Source organism: Antechinus flavipes, chromosome 1, assembly GCF_016432865.1.
Source record: "Antechinus flavipes isolate AdamAnt ecotype Samford, QLD, Australia chromosome 1, AdamAnt_v2, whole genome shotgun sequence".
Taxonomy (NCBI): domain Eukaryota; kingdom Metazoa; phylum Chordata; class Mammalia; order Dasyuromorphia; family Dasyuridae; genus Antechinus; species Antechinus flavipes.
In genome coordinates, this window is record NC_067398.1 from 646,795,983 (window position 1) to 646,814,712 (window position 18,730).

The 18,730-nt window shown below is 46.2% G+C and overlaps 1 protein-coding gene across 4 annotated transcripts; it reads right to left on the bottom strand.

The window, feature by feature from the left end:
• Positions 1 to 4,358: 4,358 nt before the first annotated feature.
• Positions 4,359 to 17,111, bottom strand: NAPRT (nicotinate phosphoribosyltransferase). Of its 4 annotated transcripts, none has more exons than XM_051971211.1 (13): positions 16,731 to 17,111; positions 9,585 to 9,712; positions 9,392 to 9,474; positions 9,162 to 9,292; positions 8,516 to 8,631; positions 7,911 to 8,107; positions 7,681 to 7,821; positions 6,347 to 6,431; positions 5,787 to 5,867; positions 5,575 to 5,677; positions 5,095 to 5,261; positions 4,768 to 4,875; positions 4,359 to 4,563 (listed from the first exon to the last, which is right to left on the bottom strand). In XM_051971211.1, the coding sequence occupies exons 1-13, from the start codon at positions 16,987 to 16,989 to the stop codon at positions 4,534 to 4,536; spliced, it is 1,629 nt and encodes a 542-aa protein (XP_051827171.1). In that variant the 5' UTR covers positions 16,990 to 17,111; the 3' UTR covers positions 4,359 to 4,533. The 4 variants fall into 4 exon arrangements, with proteins under 4 accessions (XP_051827171.1, XP_051827170.1, XP_051827172.1 ...); XM_051971210.1 differs by having other exon boundaries at positions 4,359 to 4,567; positions 16,731 to 17,066; XM_051971212.1 differs by having other exon boundaries at positions 4,359 to 4,567; positions 9,585 to 9,647; positions 16,731 to 16,810.
• Between the last annotated feature and the right edge of the window lie 1,619 nt (positions 17,112 to 18,730).

Genomic DNA, 18,730 nt, shown 5'->3' on the forward strand with positions numbered 1-18,730 from the left:
CTGTTTACATGTGAATTCCTCTAGAGAATTTAGCTCATCTTTCCCCTCCTTAATTGCTTAAAACTCCTTTTCTTTGCTAAAAATCCCATGTGGATTTAGCCCACTGCAGCATAATAAAATCTTTGCTTTTTGATGTGAAGGTCCAAACCTTCAACTTCTTCTGAGATAACACACCAAACCAAGACCCCAATATTCTTTTGGGATAATACCCCATGCCCCATCATTTGGTGGCAAAATTCCATATCCATCACGCTGCTGACTCAAAAGGATTTGCAGTAGACTAAAAACCCCAGGTCTATTCCCCATGAGTTAGCTTTTTTCCATATCTAGCCACATTTTCTGCCCTTCACCCCCCTAATTATAGTGTTGATTTTTAAATCCAAGTGTAAGCTTTATATTTTTCACTGTTCAGTACACTAGAATCTTGAGTAAATTTCCAGTTTGGCTCTTTGTCTCAATTTCTCAAGCTCTCCCCACCCAATTTCATGTAAGAAAGTAACCTTAGATTCTCTATTCATTCTGTTTTGGAGTTTCCTAAAGGGTTATGTAACAGTCTATGGCTCCACCTACTAATTCCAAGAACCCAGGTTCCCTTCATTGCAAACTAGGATCACATGAGGACATACAATTTGTCATCAAAGATGAGCCCAGGAGTACTTCGGAAGAGCAGGAAGGAAGTTGGCAGGTTTGCTAGACAATGAATGATGACATTCTAAGGTGTAGCTACATTAGTCCTACAGAGATCTAATCCACTCCCAACCTTTAGGAAACAGCTAATGTCTTACCTCTCTTTCCCCACTGAACTTCTTGCTTGATTCATCCCTCTCCAGAAAGTCTTTCCTGACATTTCTTTCTTTGGCGTCTCCCCCTCAATGATGCAATCAGTATTGGAGAAAGGACACTGGAGGCCTCAACGAGGTGCTCCAAGAATGAGTTCTTCTGGAAGGAGACTAAGCCCCAGAGGAATTTTCAAGGGGAAACATAAAGACAACAACTAAACTGTGTCAGCTAACTGGCAAAAAACAAAGTATTTTCACGTAAGTAATTGCCAGAACACTCAGAGGACCCAATTTTTCTCATGAACAGGCTTTTACAAAGAAGTTCCTTGTAACCAAAACTGAATCCAGTCAGGAATTAATTGAAACAAAGAAAACAGGAGAATGAGACTTCTGGTTATGAGCTAGCAAAGGAAATGGCAACCATTCCAGTATCTTTGCCAAGAAAATCCCAAATGGGATAGAAAAGGGTTAAACTCAATTGAAAATGATGAAGTGGGTTTGGAGAGAGTGCTGGGTTACTCTTTCCTAGGGCTGCACAAAGGAGGGTGAGTCAGGCTGTTACCCAATACTTAAGTCATACTCTGTTCCCTTAACTCTACCTCCAGGGCTGTGACTAGAGGAATGGGTAGGAGCAGTTTCCTCCTTGAGATTGGTTTAGACTGGAAAGAATCCTAATACCCCTTAGGGTCTGAAACTCTACTCCCACTGGTGACACACAGGGAGCTGATCCTACAAATCTCCTTTCTCTGGCCCCTCTGAAATATAAATCCAGTCTTTCAAGATTAAAGATTTCTTGAATGTATATTTGGCTTTCCTTGACTAAACTCAAAAGTTGCCCAAGGGCTAAATGACTATGAAATAGCCCTGAGGAGGCAGGGATTCTCGTACTTCTAGCTCTCTGATTCAAAAACTGGTTTAGCAGCCAAAAAAAACTTTAATGTGATCTCAAGATGCATCAGGAGAAGCAGTGAAGGAGGGAAATGATGATAGTCCCACAGTTCCAGACCCAGATTGGATGTCTAGAACTATGTTTAATTCTGAGGGTCCCATTTTAGGAAAGACATTGACAAGTTAGAGAGAATCACAAGAGAATGATGTGTGGGATGCAAAAATCCTAACTCAAATTGACTGCTCAAAGGCATGGTACAAAACAGAAAGTTTCTTTATTTCGATTCTCAAGAGAAGCAGGACAGTCCCTTCACCAGAAACTATAGATCAGGGAAAGCCAATTTGACAGAAGTAATGAGAATAGTTATATAGTCAAGGTTTACAGAAACTCTTTGCCCACCCATATCCTGTTAATTCTTTTAAAATCATTGGCAAACTCAATCTTTATTCCTTATTTTGTCTTTGGAATATAGGTGGGCTTTTTGTAGTATCAGGGTCTTTGTTAAGCAATAAATATTTCAAAATGTTATTAAGAAAAAGGGGTCTGTTTTGCTTCAAAGGTTAATCATCAATTAAGCAAGAGGGATTAAAGGTTTCTAAATTACTAAAGAGCTTTGGTCTATTTTACTTTAGGCTTTTCTCAATCAACAGATAGGGAAGGCCAGGTTGGAGATTTCTTGGATATCTCCAGGCCGTTAACCAATTAGTCAGATTTTTCCCTAAACAGTTGAGTAAAGGTCAAGGGGTTATCTCTTAATTTTTTTTTCTGCTGGAAGAGTAAATCTTTGTTCTTCTCCCAGAATCTAATGATTAAAAAGACCCTTTTCTGAGTCTTGAATTACCCAAAGTTATTATTCTGAGAAGTCCTCAGTTTCCATTTCACTCAATGATCACTATAGAAAAGGAACTGGAGGGATGGTTGAAGGGACTAGGGATGGTTAATGTGATCACTAACTTCAAGCATTTGAAGGCTTAATGGAGACTCAGAATCTTAGAATCATAAGAATTGTGTTATGAATATTGGACTTGTGCTTGTCTCTATAGAGCATAACTAGGAGAAAAGAGACTATATAAGGGAAAACTTTAGGAAATAATGAGATTCTCTATTAGTCACTGTCACAGCTAAAGGGTCTAGTATTGCCCCCTACCCTATAAAATAAGCATAAACTTCTCACGGTCCACTGCAACTTGGGAAATACTGGTTCCTTGCTATTTTTTGAATGACTCCCCATCTCCTAGCTACATGTATTATCTGTAGGTTTTCGCTTGCCTGGAATGTTCCCCCTCCTTGCCTCTGATTCTTGGCTTCCTTCAGGTCTCTGCTAAAATCCCACCTTCTGTAAGAAGCCTTTCCGGGATCCCCTTCTTAAAGCCTAGTGACTTTCCTCTGAGACAATCTCTGATGTATCCCCTACACTGCTTGTTTGCATATAATTGTAAGCTTTTGTTTCCTCCATTTTAATTGTCGTTGTTCAGTTGTCTCAATGGTGTCAGAAGGTGGTACTTTTGGGACGACTGGCTACTATTTCTTTTTCCCATTTTACAGATGAGGAAACTGAGGCCGACAGGGTCTTCAATGAGTGTCTGAGGCCACATTTGAACTCAGGAAACCTTAGGCCTGTCACTCTATCCATTGTGCCACCTACATCCCCAGGATCTTCTCCAATAGACTGTGACTTCTTAAGGGCACAACACCTAGCACATAGTGGGCACTTAAACACTTAATGATTTGGCTTAACAAGCTTGTTCTAATTCGTGACAAAAGAGACATTAGAGGATCACAAATTTAAAGCTGGAAAATATTTATCTTTTTTTTTTTTTACAGATGAAAAAAGAAAGTCCTAAAAAGGTAGTCTTGTTTTAGATTGCATGAATAATAAGTGAAGGTTCTTTGAATCCAGATTCTCTGACATTAAATCTGTCTCCCTCTTACAATGATCTTTCAGTTTCCTAGATAAATGTCTCAGACTCCCTATATTCTTAACATGTTGGGTACCCTTTTGTTCTCTCTCTCTCTCTCTCCCTCTGTCTCTCTGCCTCTCTCTCTCTCTCCCCAGTGAATCCCTGTTGCCCATTCAATTAACTCTGAAGTACTTCTGACATTTAAAGCTGTCTACAATCTGCAACTAAGGCAAACTCCTCACCATCTCTGGATTGGTCTTGCCCATTTCATCACTGTGCTGCTCACTGCTTGCTCTCAGCTCAATACCTACCTTCTTTGCTCTCTTTTCCCACCACCAATTTGCTTCATCTTTCTTTTTCCTGCTTTGTCCCTTCTTTCCTCTGCCTGTTTTTCTCCCCTCTAAAAAGCTAAGTTCCAAAGAGTTTCTCACCCCTGACCCCATCACCCAGCAGCTATTCCTTGGTTATGGCCCCCACTCTCACAAAATATCCAGGTAAATGGGTTCTTATTGACCAGACAAATCCCTCTGCCACCCCCCTCATCTTGCCTCGAGGACATTAGTCTGTGTTAATGTCACAAGGGCCAGTGAGGGTGGGAAGAAGCTCAACAGGAGGTGGGATGACCCTTTCTTTCTTCAGGGAAATTGAAGGGGGGGATAGGGATGCAGGGATGGGTGTGGATATGGTTTCTGGGCATGTTCCCAGGCAATTCTGAGGCTCCTCCTCCTGTCTGTCTCAAGGAACAGCAGGTGAGAACCTTTCCCCTTTAGCAATGAATCGGAGCCTCCATCCATCAAAGAGAACCAAAACTTTAATGTGGCTTTGCAGAGGGCGTTCAAGGGGAGATGCTCTCCCTCCACTCCCATTCCCCAGAGACCTCTGGGACTCGGACAAAGCAGACAGATGGAGCGATAAGCTCCTTTCCAACCTCAGGGGCCTTCCTGGTTGCTCTGGACCAGGCCTTTCAGCAAGGTGTGCAACTTCTCAGAAAGTGCTACCTAGGAGAGGAATGAGGAGAAATGTAGCTCAAGACCAGACAGGAGCCGACCAACTCCCCTTACGCCAACTTCTCGGGACCGGAGGGGAATGGGAAGGTGGAATCAGGGGAATCTCGCATCTAAGTGACAGACCGGGTGGGGAAGAGGGAATGGAGAACCTCCCTCACTCCATGAGACCTTCCCCAGAGGGGGTCACATACCTGGTAGGGCTCAGGATGCTCCAGTCGCTTGTGAGATGGGCTAAGGCAGCTCAGGGATTTCTGTGCCAAAGTGCGAGACTCAGCCAGAGAGGGAATGGGTTCACACATCTGGGGACAGGAAGAAGGGAGCAGAGAAAGGCTTCAGCTCTTGGGGCAAAAGAAGGAGAACCTGGAAATAGTCCCAGAGAGGAAAGCCCGGGAGCAAAGGCTGTTGGAAAGTCTGGCCCCAAGAGACAAGAAAAAGAACCGTGAAAGTGGAGGACTGAGAAAGAGTGCCCTAAGCCCCAGACCTCTGGCCAGGGATGGGGCTCTTGTTTCAGGCGTCACCTGTCCCAGGTGGAAGTAGACTCTGAGCAGTGGCTCCAAGGAGGCAGGAGTGAGGGTCAGGCTTCTGCAGGCCCCTCCCGAGACATCCAGGAGCCACACCCTGAGCTCCTGCCCGGCCCGGGGCGCTGGCTCCTCCTCCAGCTGCAGCAGGTCCAGAATTGGGGCTCCTGAGAGAGAATTTCCGAATGGGGAGACGGGCGGGGATTTCCCTTCCCTGCCTGGCCGTCAGGCAGAGGCAGAGGCAAACCTCAGGGACCGCTGGTCACAGGACTGAGCTACTCAGCAGGGAGTGTGAGGTCTTCCAGTCCCCGTCCTGCATTGTGTTTGAGGAACGGGGTGCTGCCCTGACCCACGATCCCGGGGCGGGACGCAGGTTTTCTGCCTTCTCTGCGGAGTCTGTATTTTCTGCATCACAGGACAGGGGAAGGAGGTCCAGAAGCGGGAGCGAGGAGGGGAGGTGGGGAGGTGGGGGACCCTCACCTTCTGGGTTGTAGAGCCGGAATGCCGCCTTCGTCCCCGGCAGCGTCTGCTTCTCCGAGTCCTCGGTCAGCTTCCGACACGGCTGTCCCCTCACAGACACCAGCTGCGAGCATGGGGCGACACTGACCCTGCATCCCCATCTCCGGCCACCTGTGCTCCCCTCCACGACTCCCCTTCCTGCCCCCCTCCCCTTCCTGCCCCCCCTCCCTGACCTTGTAGACACAGCCCAGGGACGGCTGGAGGGGACACGTGACTACACTGGTGCCAATGCCAATGAGATTCACCTCGCTGTCCTGCAGAGGAAGGAGAGGAGTAACGGAGACCGGAGCCCCCGGCTGAGGCAGCCCCCACCCAGGCCCTCCTCCCTCACTGGAGCCTCTTTTTTTGTCTGAGACCACTGGGGTTAAGTGACTTGCCCAGGGTCTCACAGCCAGGAAGTGTTAAGTGTCTGAGACCACATTTGAACTCGGGTCCTCCTGACTCTAGAGCTGGTGCTCTATCTGTGGTTTATTTATTTTTATTATACATTGGTTTAGGAATCTTGTTAGGAGAGAAAAATCAGAGCAAAAGGGAAAACCCATGGAAAAGAGGGGAAAAAAGAAAAAGGAAAAACAGAAAAAAGAAGTCTCACTGGATTCTAAGTCCTATCCCACCTCCCCCGGCGCCTGCCCCCCCGGATCACCACGCTACCACTAACAAGCCTCTGCCCGGCCAGGGTCCGGCCAGCCTTGTACCCCCCTCCACTCCCCACTGCTCCCACTCCCTCACAGACCTTCCTGGCCAGCCGGGTCAGCACCTTCTCATCTATGTTGTTGCTCACTGCGATGGACACAGCCTCCAGCCAGGGCACCTGGAAACTTCAGGGGCGGAAACACAAGACCATGAGCCTCTCCCTCCATAGAACAGACCAGAGTAGGACCCCAGAGTTTCTGAGACAAGGATGTGCCCCTCTCTGGGTGACTTTGGGCCGGTCCTTTCCCCTCTAGGACTTCCCCTTCCTCATTTGTGAAATAAGGAGGCTTGAATAGAAAATCTCTCAGACATATCTTGCAGCTCTCTTCCCCCAGCACAAATCAGCAGGAAGGGCCAGGCCCAACCTCTTCCTAACTCCCTAGGTGAAATACTGAGGCAGGGGCCGGAGGGCTGGGAAGCCGAGCTCACATCTGGCTCTGGACGCTTACTAACCGGGTTACCCTGGGCAAGAAACTAAAAAGTTTGTCCAACTTTCTTCAACTGTAAAAGGGGGACAGTGATCATGACTACTATGTGGCTTTTTATTCTACGGCTCCACTCATTCACCCTGTAATTTTTCAAACCAAAATAATCCTTCCCAGCAACCACTCCCCTCCTTATGGGTTGTTTCGCCCATTAGAATGGGAGAAGAAAAAGAATAATCAGCTATTGCTTCAGGAACAGTGCGAAGTGCCTTAGAGCATTTCTCCTGGGATCCTCACAACAACCCTGATAGGTAAGACTATTCTAATTTGGCAATTGAAGAAACTGAGGCAGAGAGTAAATGACTTGCCCAGCACACAAATAGGACAGATTTGAACTCAGGTCTTTCGGATTCCACTCTATCCACTGTGCCGCCTAACTGCTTAGAGATAATTTCCTAGAGGGCAAGGGCTGTTTCAGCATTTGTAAATGTACCCAACGCTTTCCACAGTGCTTGGCAATAAGGCTTATTAGTGACAGAATAAGAGCATAATAAATGCATTTTTAGAATTTTTCATTTCACCGAGAGGCTGTTGATGGAAAAAAGACTCCCACACTCAGGATAATTTCCCATTCCTCTGGCCTGCCCTTCACTGTGTGGGTCAGGTCCGCTCCTCCTTGCCCCCATTCTCTTGCCTGTCTCCTCACATATCTTATTTGTTGCCTCACCACAAACAACAGAGACTCTTACCTCATTGAGATAAGTCTCTACAAGCCATCTCACTCCCTGCCCCCAGTCTTTCTTCCCATTAAAAGCCCCCTCCAATCCATAAGTCTTCTCTCTCACTAACCCTACTGTAGAAGTCCTTGCCTCCTTGCCAGGGGTCTTTCCTTTTCCCAACTCCCCTCCCCACAACTGCAATGAGGTCCCCCTTCAAAGGGTAGGCTCACCGGGAGGCACACTTCCGGAAAATGCTTCGGATTTCCCAGGCCTGTTGCAGGAGATCTCCACTGTCCAGGCGCACGCCCACTGCCCGGTAACCCAGCTCTGCCAGGGCCAAAGCCACGGCCAGGAAATTGGGAAGGCCACTCCTGGGGGAAGGGGAAGAAAAGGAGCCGGTCATTCCCTGGGCGCCCTGCTGCTGAGGAGAGCCCCCGCCTCCTCCAGCTGCCCGGCTCACCGCATGACACTGTAGGAGTCCAGCAGCCCCTGGAAGGCTTTGGGGAAAGCCAGGGCGTAGGCCACGAAGGCTGCCCGTTCCCCTGGGTGAGTCTCTTCTGCCTTCAGGCCCAGGCACTCACACACTTTGCCTAGCCAAGACTTGGCAAGAGTGGAAAGGTCCCTGGGAGGACCTTGCCCAGATGCTGGAGCCAGCATCTGGGGGAAGACAGGCAGGGGAGATTTGAGGATCAGGAAATTGGGTTTCTGGAGAGCTGGGGAACCCAGAGTGGCAGGGGGACACACTATGGGGTTACAGGTTGGGAGCCTGGGGTTCTTCCTCTGATTCACTGTGTAACTTTGGACAAATCCCTCCTCCTTTTGGTCTCAGTTTTCTCACTGGTAAATGGAGCTGGGAAAGGGCCAGGGCTGAGGGGAAGGGCAGAGGAAGTGGGACTGGGACAAGAGATGGGCTCAGGGACTAGGAAGGAAATGGGGCTTCACAGGAGGGACTTGGGGGGAGAATTGGAAGTGAGGTTGAGCTTTAAACAAAGAGAAAGAGCCCGGGGACCCGACGTTTAGGGGCTCCCCCCAAACCTCCCCCACCTCCTTGGTGACTACACTGACCGGGACATGGGGCTGCTCGGAGCCAGAGAAGGAGGTGACGAAGGAGTGAGCCAGGGTGCCAGCCACAGGCACCCCTCGCAGCTGCCCGGCCAACACGTTACTGCTGCTGTCAAAGCCTGAGCCAGGGCAGGGGCAGGAGAGTGGGTCAGGGAAGAGCCGGAGCCATGCCAGAGTGGGAGGGGTGGAAGCAAGGGAAACAAGCAGAGGCAAGAGAAGGCATCTAGGGGGATCCCTACAAGGGCAGGGCCCTGTGGCAGATCGCTGACCAAAGCCGGAAGGGCTTTACAGACAATCTAGTCCAACTCCCTCATTTTACAGAGACCGAAAGGAACTAAATGACTTCTCCAAGATCACACCAGCAAGGTCTCAGAGGCAGCACCTGAACGGTCTCCCCACGGTGCTGGGCTGCTTCCCAAGTACTGAGGCTTGGGGAGGGGGCTGAGTACAGGAAGAGGCTCCAGAGCACTAGAGGAGTTTCAGGTCTGTCATTTGTAAAATAAGCAGGTGGGACCAGGCCCACTCTGAGGTTCTTCCGGCTTGGACCTTGTGTTCTAGGATTCTAGCTTAGCAGCAGGATCAGTGGGATGGGGATACAGCTCGGGGCTCTAAGGCACTGCTGGGGGAAGCGGGGCCGACGGGTCCTCACCGCCCAGGTAGCTGTAGGTGGAGGCGGTGAGACCGCCGTCTGGACCCTGCGCCCGACGAAGCCCCATCTCTAGCAGCCGCTTCTCCGGCCCCGCAATCAGGCGCAGCCGAGCTGCGTTAGTGGCCACGAGGCTGGAGGAGACAACGAAGAGTGAGCGGGTAGCACGCCTCCCGCTCTCCCCTGGCCCTCCTGCTCTCAAGGAGGCCCTGGTCCGTCTCCTCAGTCCCCACCTGGCGTAATTGATGAGGCAGAGCAAGGGGGTCTCCAGGATCTGCACCAGGAGGAGAGGCCCAGACACGCAGAGCAGCGGTACCTGGAGCATGGGGATGACACGGCCCCATCAGAGCCCTGAGCTAGGACCGTGAGTCCTTGGTCACCTTCTCCTGCCCTCCCCCTCCCCACCCCAGGGCTGCACACACTCACATGGGCAAAGGCGAGGGAGCCCTCAGGCTGTGCCCGAATCGTCACCCCAGAGCAGTCCAGTCCCTGCAGGTATTCAAAGAATGCAGGGTCCGTGTCTGGTGGGAGCACGGAGGCCAAGTACTTTATATCTGTGGGGAGCAGAGGGTAAGGGGGCATACAGGTGTGTGTGTGTGTGTAACTACGGGCATAGTACATAGGATGAAAACTTTTCCACAGCAGGGCCAAGAGCCCCTAGTCGAGACCTAGTTCCTGGTCTGACCTTCTCTCCCACATCAGAGTCTTAAAGATGTTCATAATAAATCGCTAGGAGGCGGATCTAGGATGGTAAAGGCAGGGACGCGGCTTAGCTCTCCCCCAAACCCCTCCAAAGCCCTTTAAATAATGGCTCTAAACAAATTCTAGAGTGGCAGAATCCCTACAAAGACAGAGTGAAACAATTTTCCAGTCCAAGACACCTTAGAGGGTTGGCAGAAAAAGTCTGTGCCCAGGGTGAGAGAGGGGTGCAGTCCAGGAGAGACCCCAAACTCCAGGAGCAGGAGTAGCCACTGAATGAGCAGTGGGAGCAGTGGCCCGCACAACGTAGGGGTTGGACAACTGGTCAGAAGAAGACTGCAGGGGTTTCTTGGCTAACACTGAGGCAGAACGCTGTGGCTTTGGCAACAGTCGCATCTGGGTTCCAGTTCTAGATGGCAGTGCCAGGGCTAGGAGGGTCGCCAGCACACCAGAGATACAGCCATAGTGGAGCAGGGACTTTCATCATAGTTTAAGTGCCTATGATCACTCAGAGACCAGAGAACAGGCTAGGAGAGCAGTAAACACATTTCTTGGATCATTCCATGTTGCAAGAACTGAAAACTTACAGGTCCCTGAAAAAAGCTGCACAAAACTACTGAAGCTTGGAACAATGCACCCTCCAGCCTAGAAGCAGAGCCCACTTTAGAAAAGAGTTAAAAGTCAAGAAATAGACTGGGAAAATAAGCAAACAATGGGGAAAAATTCTGATAGAGACAGTTGCTATGATAAGAAAGCTCAAAATACACACTCAGTAGATAGATCAAAGCTCCTACATCCGAAGTCTTCAGGAAAAATATGAATTGGACTCTAGCTATGGTAGGGCTCAAAAAGGTTTCTGAAAATCAAGTAAGAGAGGTAGAGGAAAAATTGGGAGAAGAACTGAGTTATGGATGAAAAACATGAAAAAAGAGTCATGAGCTTAGTAAAGAGCACACCCACATCTGAAGAAAATAACATCTTACAAAATAGACTAGGCTAAATGATAAAAGAAATACAAAAAAATGAGAAGAATGTCCTAAAAAGCAGAACTGGACAAATGGAAAAAAGACATAAAAATTCACTGAAGAAAACTATTCCTTTAAAAGTAGAATTAATCAAATGCAAGAGGTACAATAACTCACTGAAGAAAATGATTCTGTAAAAATTAGAAATGAATAAATGGAAGCTAATGACATTATGAGAAATCAAGAAACAATCAAACAAAAAATAACTTGGAGAACAGATCCAGAAGCAATAATTAGGTAATTTAAAAATAATTGGATTACCTGAAAGCTATGATCAAAAAAAGAACCTATTGGAAAAACAAATGACCTTCAGAACTGATCCAGAAAAGATAATTAGATAATTTAAAAATTATTGGATTACCTGAAAGCCATAATCAAAAAAGAGCCTAGACAGCATCTTTCAAGAAATTTTCAAAGAAGACTGTCCTGATATTCTAGGACCAGATTCTTTAAAATAGAAAGAATTCATCAATCACCTCCTAATTCCCAGGAATGTTATAGCCAAATTTCAGAACTCTCAGGTCAAGAAAAAAATATTGCAAGCAGCCAGAAAGAAACAATTCATGGACTATGGAACCAAAGTCAGGATAATATAAGATTTATCAGTTTCAATATTTAAGGAAGGGAGGGCTTGGAATATGATCATTCCAGAAGGCAAAGATACAACCAAGAATCACCTATCTATCAAAACTGAGTATAATCCTTAAGGGGAAAATGAATATTTAATAAAATAAAGGACTTCCAAGCATTTTTAATGAAGAGACCAGAACTGAATTAAAAAAAACAAACAAACTGACTTTCAAATACAAGACTCAAAAAAAAAAAATAAGCATAAAAAAGTAAACAGAAAAGGGAAATCATAAGGAAATTTTTACATTCCTACATGGAAAGGAGATACCAGTAATTCCTAATTGCTTTCTCATTATTAGAGCAGTTAAGAGTATATATAGACAGAGGACACAAATGTGAGTTGCATTTGAAGGGTAAATATTAGAGGTTGGAGAGGGAATATACTGGGGTAAAGGGAAAGGGAGAGGTAGAATGGAGTAAAGTATCTCACATAAAAGAGGAAAGAAACAGCCTTTACAAGGCAAGGTGGGGGAGGTGAAGGGGAGTGAGCAAACCATACTCTTCAGAATTGATTCAAAGAGGGAATACATATACTCTCAACTGAAAATAGAAACCTATCTTACCCTACTTACAGAAAAGTAGGAGGGGAAAGGGATAAGAGAAGGGTGTGTGTGTGTGTGTGTGTGTGTGTGTGTGTTGTGTGTGTGTGTGTGTGTGTGTGTTGTGTATGTGTGTCTGAGAAAGAGAGAGACAGAGAGACAGAGACAGAGAGAGAAAGTTCAGCAGATTTGGAGAGGCAGTAGTTTAAAAAAAACACTTTTGAGGAGGTACAGGGTGAAAGGAGAGTGAAAAAACAGAATAAATGGTAAGAGGACAGGGAATAGGATGGAGGGAAATACAGTTAGCAAAAGTAATTGTGAAAATAATTTCTCTCATAAGGACCTTATTTCTCAGTCAAATTGGAAAAAATTCACCCATTGATAAATAATCAAAAGATATGAACAGGTTTTGCATGAAATAATCAAGACTATCTATAGCCATATGAAAATGTGCTCTCATTACTAATGCAAATTAAAACAATTCTGAGGTACTAAATCATAGCTATTAGATTGGTTAATAGGCTAGAAAAGGAAAATAAAAATGTTGGAAAGGAAGTGGGAAAAACGAGACTTTAATGCACTGTTAGTGAAATTGTGAACTAATTCAACAATTCTGTAGAACATAGGATTATAAAACCATGCATATCCTTTGACCTAGCAATATCACTACTAGTTCTGTATTTCAAAAGATTTAAAAAAAAAAAAAAGGAAAGGGGGGCCTATATATGCAAAAATATTTGCAGCAGCTCTTTTCTGGGAGCAAAGAATTGGGAACTGAGGGGATTCCCATCAATTCGTGGAATGGCTAAACAAATTGTGATTTGTGATTATGATGGAATATTATTGTGCTATAAGAAATGATGAGCAGCAAAGAGGAAATAATATACATACTCCCTATGGGTACAGAAATCTATTCAGGAGGGGAATAAGATACAGAAAGGTGGGAGGGTGATGAAAGAAAGGGGATATTGAGGGAGACACTTGTCAGCAATCCAATGATCCATGACTACTCTGAAGAACTTATGATGAAAAATCCTATCCATATCTAGAGAATGATCTCATTGTGTCTGAATACAGACTGAAACATAAAATTAAAGAAAAAGAAATGAGCAAGATACTCTCAGAAAAATCTGGAAAGACTTGCATAAGCTTATACAAAATGAAATGTTCTATATACAAAGTAACAGCAGTGTTGTAAGATGAATAGCTGCAAATGACTTAGCTGTTCGCAGCAATACAATGATTCAAGATAATTCTGAAGGACTTAAAATGAAAAAGGCTATCCATCCCCAGAAAAAGAACTAGTGGTGTTTGAATTGAGATTGAAACATACTTTTTAAACTTTATTTTTCTTGAGGATTTTTTTTCATTTTTGATCTATATTTTCTTTCACAACATGACATTATGGAAATGTTTTGCGTGACTATACATGTATAACCTATTGTAAACTACTTGCCTTCTTAGTAGAGGTAGAGGAGAGAGGAAGGGAGAGAATTTGGAACTCAGTTTTAAAAACAAATGTTAAAAATTGTTTTTACATGTAACTGGGGGAAAATAAAATACTAAATAAATAAAAAATAATAACTAGCTGGTCTTTACATAGCTGCAAAGCATTCATAATATTATCTCATTTTATTCTCACAATCCTGGGAATTGGATCTTATTACTTATTTTACATATGAGGAAATTGAAGCTCATTTGCCCAGGGTCACACAGCTAATCTGAAGCTGAAAACACTCCCCAGTGAAGAACCTTAGGTCTCACTGAGCCCCCTGAGGCTTTGAGAGGACTCCTCTTAATTGGCCTCCCTGCTCCCTTCTCCAATCCATTCTCTACCCATCAGCCAAAGAAATTGTCTTTAAGTACAGATTTGTTCATCATTCCCCTTCTCAGTTCTCACCAGGGGCTCCCTAGTGTCTTTAGGAATAAAATATAAACTCATTTGTTTGGCATTAAAATCCTTCCTGACCTGGTGCCAAATGACCAAAGGCAACTAGGTGGTGAAACAGATAAAAAGCTGTGTCTGAAGTCTAGAAGATGACTTCAAATCCAGCCTAGACACTTCCTGGCTTCATGACCCAAGCAAAGAAATTTATCCCGTTTTCATCAGTTTCCACAACTGTCAAATGGGCTTGATAATAGCACCTACCTCCAGGGTTATTATGAGGATCAAATGAGATGTTTGCAAAGTGTTTTGCACAGTGCCTGGCACGTAGTGATACATAAATGCTAGCTGTTATTATCTTTCCAGCTTCCTTATACAATAATCCCCTGCCCACATTGCCCTTTTGTTCTCCTACACAGAGCTTCATCTACTATTTTCTTGTCACAGGGTCAAGTTCTTCTGGCTGGAATAAGATTGATCCTTCCTCAATATACCTGTTAGGATCTTTTATTTCCTTCAAGTCTAAACTCAAGTATCACCTGCAAGAAACCTTTCCTGATTCCTATTCCTGGACCCAGTCACAAAGTCTGGGTGGGACTTCACAATTTAACCACCTCATTCCCTTTAATTCTGCACATGCTGAACATGCATAGGCACTTAATAAATGTTTGTTGATTGAGCAAAAGGATCCTTGCTCTTTTGGTCAAGGATTGACTTTTTCACTACTTTCTCATTTTTTCTTCAGCTCTGATGACCTAAGGACCACATCTTTCTCAACCTGAGATTGCTCCTTGGATTCAGAGATCGAATCCTCCTCTACCTAATTACTAATTGTGGTCCTTCCTCTCCACTCCACCTCTACCTCCCCACCCCATTAATTTTGGGTTTGGCAATTACTTACCTCTAGGATAATAATTGCCTATGATATTGTTCTTAGAAAACTTTTAAACCGATAAAGTATTTTCCTTGCAACACACTTCTAATTTCTCATTCCAACTTCCTACCAACTGAAGGTCCCAAAACATTTTCCACTCAATATTTAGTGACACTACATTCATTTTCTCCTTAATTTCTTATCCTTCCAATCACCCAGACTTATAAACTGGTCTTCATTCTTTAACTCCTTACTTTCTCTCACTCCCCCCCCCCCACTTCCCCAATGTCCAATTTCTTGCCAGATCCTGTGGATTCTAGCATTTGGAACTGTGTGGATCCTTCTGTCTTCTGACACAAATATTACCTTACATATCAGGACTACTGCAAAATTCTGGTTGATTTCCCTGCCTCAAGTCTCTCTCCCCTTCAGTCCATAATCTACTAAGCAGACAAATTAACCTCCCTAAAGCTCAGGTCTGATCATCGATTTCTCCATTTAATAAAGTGCGGTGCTTCCCTTTTACTTCCAGGATAAGATAAATACAAAATCCAGTTTTGCATTTAAAGCCTTTGATAACTGCTTCCCTCCTAACTCTTTAGTTCTCTTGCACCATACTTTTTGATCCAACATAATTTTTTCCTGTTCCTCTAACAATCCAACTCTCAACTCCAGGCATTCTCACTTGCTGTCCCCCATGCCTGAAATTCTCTCGATCTTCATCTCCATCTCCTGGCCCCATAACCAGCGAAATCTCACTTTCTACGAGGTTAATTCATTCCCTTCTCTATCTTGTTTGTACGTCGTTGTTAGTATGATGTAAACCCCCCCTCCTCCCATTAGACTATGAGCCCCTTAAGGGCAGGAAATATTTGTTTTTGGTTTTGTTTTGTTTTTTGGCCTTTCTTGGTAATTCCAGCGCTGAGCTAAAGAGTCTGTTTTTCAGTTTGAATTTCAACTCGGACTATCTGGGGCTTCACATCCCTGGGGCTCTTTGGACTTTGAGTTTAGGTCCCAACTCCCAAGCTCAAATTCACTCCTAACCAATCCCGAAGCCAGTTGTGATTTCTCCTCCCCTCACCCCTCCTACCCAGTCACATCCCACTTAATCTTTCCCAATACTGAGCGAACTCTGCCTCTCACCCAAAGAGGCCAGACCCAAGACCCACAAAGCAATTACTTAATAAGACTCATCTTTGGAGACTTTAGAACCCATAAAGTTCAACCGCCTCGTTTTTCCAGAAGGGGAAACTGAGACTCATTTCAAGGCGGGAAGTGTCTGATTTTTCCCGCGGGAACTCGAGATGACAGAATAATTTACACCCACTACCACCACCCCCACCCCCGCAGGCCTTCCCTCAAAGTTCGCCGCCGACACACCGTTCCTAATTCCTCACACTCCGTCCTCTCCACAGCCATCCACCCCCGTCCCAGGGTTCTAGGGACAGAGGCTACAGCTTGCGTCTAGAGGACGGAGAGAGCTTTGGACCTGATCTGGAAGCTAGGATTTAAACTAGATCTGGATCTGCGGTGGGAGCCTCAGGGTCCGAAGCTGGGACTAGGGTGGGGTCCGAAGCTGGGACACATGCAGGGTCCCAATCTGCGACTCCAGCGGGCACTGAACTTGTAGCCGCGTCGGGGTCTGAACGTGGGACCGGAGCAGGACGCATGCAGGGTCCGGATCTGGGACTGGGGCGGGGTCTGAATCCCCTGGGAGCTCGGGCAGGAGCGCATGCAGGGTCTGCGGGGAGTGGGGCTGGGACGCAACCAGGAGTCTGAACTTGGGACCGAGGCACATGCGGGGCCGAAGCTGAATCGGGCAGAGAAGTAGGGCCAGGGCCAGGGTCAGGGCCAAGGTCAGAGGCAGAGCCAGGGTCCGGGTCCAAGCCGGGCTCTGCGTCGGGCCCGAAGCGGCGGTACCTGCCGGACGGAGGCGGAAGGTGCGCAAGAAGCGCATGCAGTCCCGCAGCCCCGCGGCCAGAGCGAAGGACGACCCGAAGGGGCAGCGACGGAAGAAGAGCTCGAACTCCGCGGGCTCCCGGGCCCGGCCCGCCCGCCAGTAGGCCACGGCCATGGTGAATTGGTAGAGATCGGTGAGCAGTGCCCGGGTCGCTGCCTCCGCCTCCGGGTCCTGCTCCCCCTCCGGCTGCAGCTCCAGCTTCGCCTGCGCTTTCTCCATTCCCCAGCCCAGAATCCGCAATGTCCCCGCTCTTGGGAACGCTGGAGGATAGCCGGTCACGTGGAGACACGCCCCGACCAATGACCGTGACACTCGGGAATCCGCGCCCCAGCAACGCCACAACGCCTTTCGGGAAGTTCACCGACTCCGCGGCCTCCGGGACGAGGCTGGCCCAGATCACGGGTGGGCCGGGAAGACCCTAGGGTACGGCAGCCCCTCTAGACTACCAGGCTTCCCAGCTTCTCTGTCCCGGGCGCCGAGTTCCTTGGCCCACTCGTGCCCACCCACGCGGAGCGCAGAGTCCAAGGCTGAGGATCTCCCGCCCCACCACTTAGTGCGTGAGCTGGAGCAATTCCACTCCCCCTGTAGCAAGGTTTCCCCCGAAGAGCTACTGTCAGTTCCTACGGCGCTTCTTGCAAACTCCCTGTCTGCAGAAGATCTCAACCCCCCCACCCCCTCTTTTTAAAGAAGTTTTATTGACGCTTTTAATTTACAACATAGTCATTTCTGGATGTCGTCGCTCCCTCCTCTGCATTTTAGTCCCATTTTGGTAAAGTCACACTTTGGGCTAGGACTGTTTCCCAGAGTCTAGCACTAATTGGCATCCAATTACAATCTGTTAAAATGTATATGTGCCAGTCACTATGGCATTTATTTACAATTATTGCTCTCATTTGATCTCTCAACGCTGGGAAGTAGGTGTCATTATTATCTCCATTTTACAAATTTGAGAAGCGACTTGCCCCTGGTCACCCAGCTAGAAAGGGATCTGAGGTTGAATTTGCACTCAGATCTTAAGTCGACTCCAGCCCATCGATCCACTCTGACAGCATAGAACAAAGAGAAATAACAGGTTAAGTAAACCCAGCAGTGAGTGTGACCCAGCTGGACTTTGCATGGGCAATGAAGGTTCTAGCAGGCAGTCTCCCTCCCCATCTTTCATTATGTCCTACTGTACCAAGATTGGGATAATAATCATTTAGAGTTCCAGCCTCCAGTTTTACTGAGAAAATAGGTGATCATTCATGAACTATAATTCATGTTTTCAAGTCTATTGTCTCAAAACCCTCAAAATCATTCCCTTGCTTTTGTTCCAGTCAGTGACTTAGAGATGATTCTTTTCCATGCTAATGAAAACCTTCTAAGGTTTGTCCCTTTGAAGCAACCTCACCCCAGTCCATTCCTAATCTTGTCTTTATAGCTCCCTCTTTGAATTCTACCTTCTTAAAAACAACAACAACAACAACAACAACAACAACAACAAAAAACTTTAACCCTATCATCCCCTTAAACAATTGTTTTCTTCCTTTCACAGAAAAACTCCTGGAAAAAGTTTCTTTACTCATTGCTTCAACTTACTTCCACCTCCATCACTCAGATGACTGCATTTGGCAAGGTTGCAGAGCTTTCTTGATTGCTAACATCCTTAATGACTACTTGTGCCTTTTGTATAATCTCTGGGGTTTTGGATTTTGCTGTTACTTCATTTTTTATCTGAGCTTCCACTCAAGTCTCTTTACTAGATGACCTGTCTCTTGCATACAAACTAGGTGGTGATGTTTTTTCCAAGGTTGTGTCTTGGGCTCTTCTTTTCTCTCTTATCATTCTCTTCACATGATTAAATCAAAATCTATGAGGCTCATGAGCATTTCTATGAAGAGGACTAACAACACATAGTTTCTCTCTCCATCACCATACTGAAGTCCCATAGATATGACATAGATCTAAAATGAAAATTCCC

What these genes read in the sequence shown, in the direction of transcription:
- NAPRT (XM_051971210.1), bottom strand. Translation starts at nt 16,989, where the DNA reads ATGGAGAAAGCGCAGGCGAAGCTGGAGCTGCAGCCGGAGGGGGAGCAG. An exon ending in TGCCTCATCAATTACGCCAG is followed by an intron (nt 9,293 to 9,391) that starts GTGGGGACTGAG and finishes TGTCTCCTCCAG; the next exon opens with CCTCGTGGCCACTAACGCAG. An exon ending in CCCTGGGCTGTGTCTACAAG is followed by an intron (nt 5,678 to 5,786) that starts GTCAGGGAGGGG and finishes CCATGCTCGCAG; the next exon opens with CTGGTGTCTGTGAGGGGACA.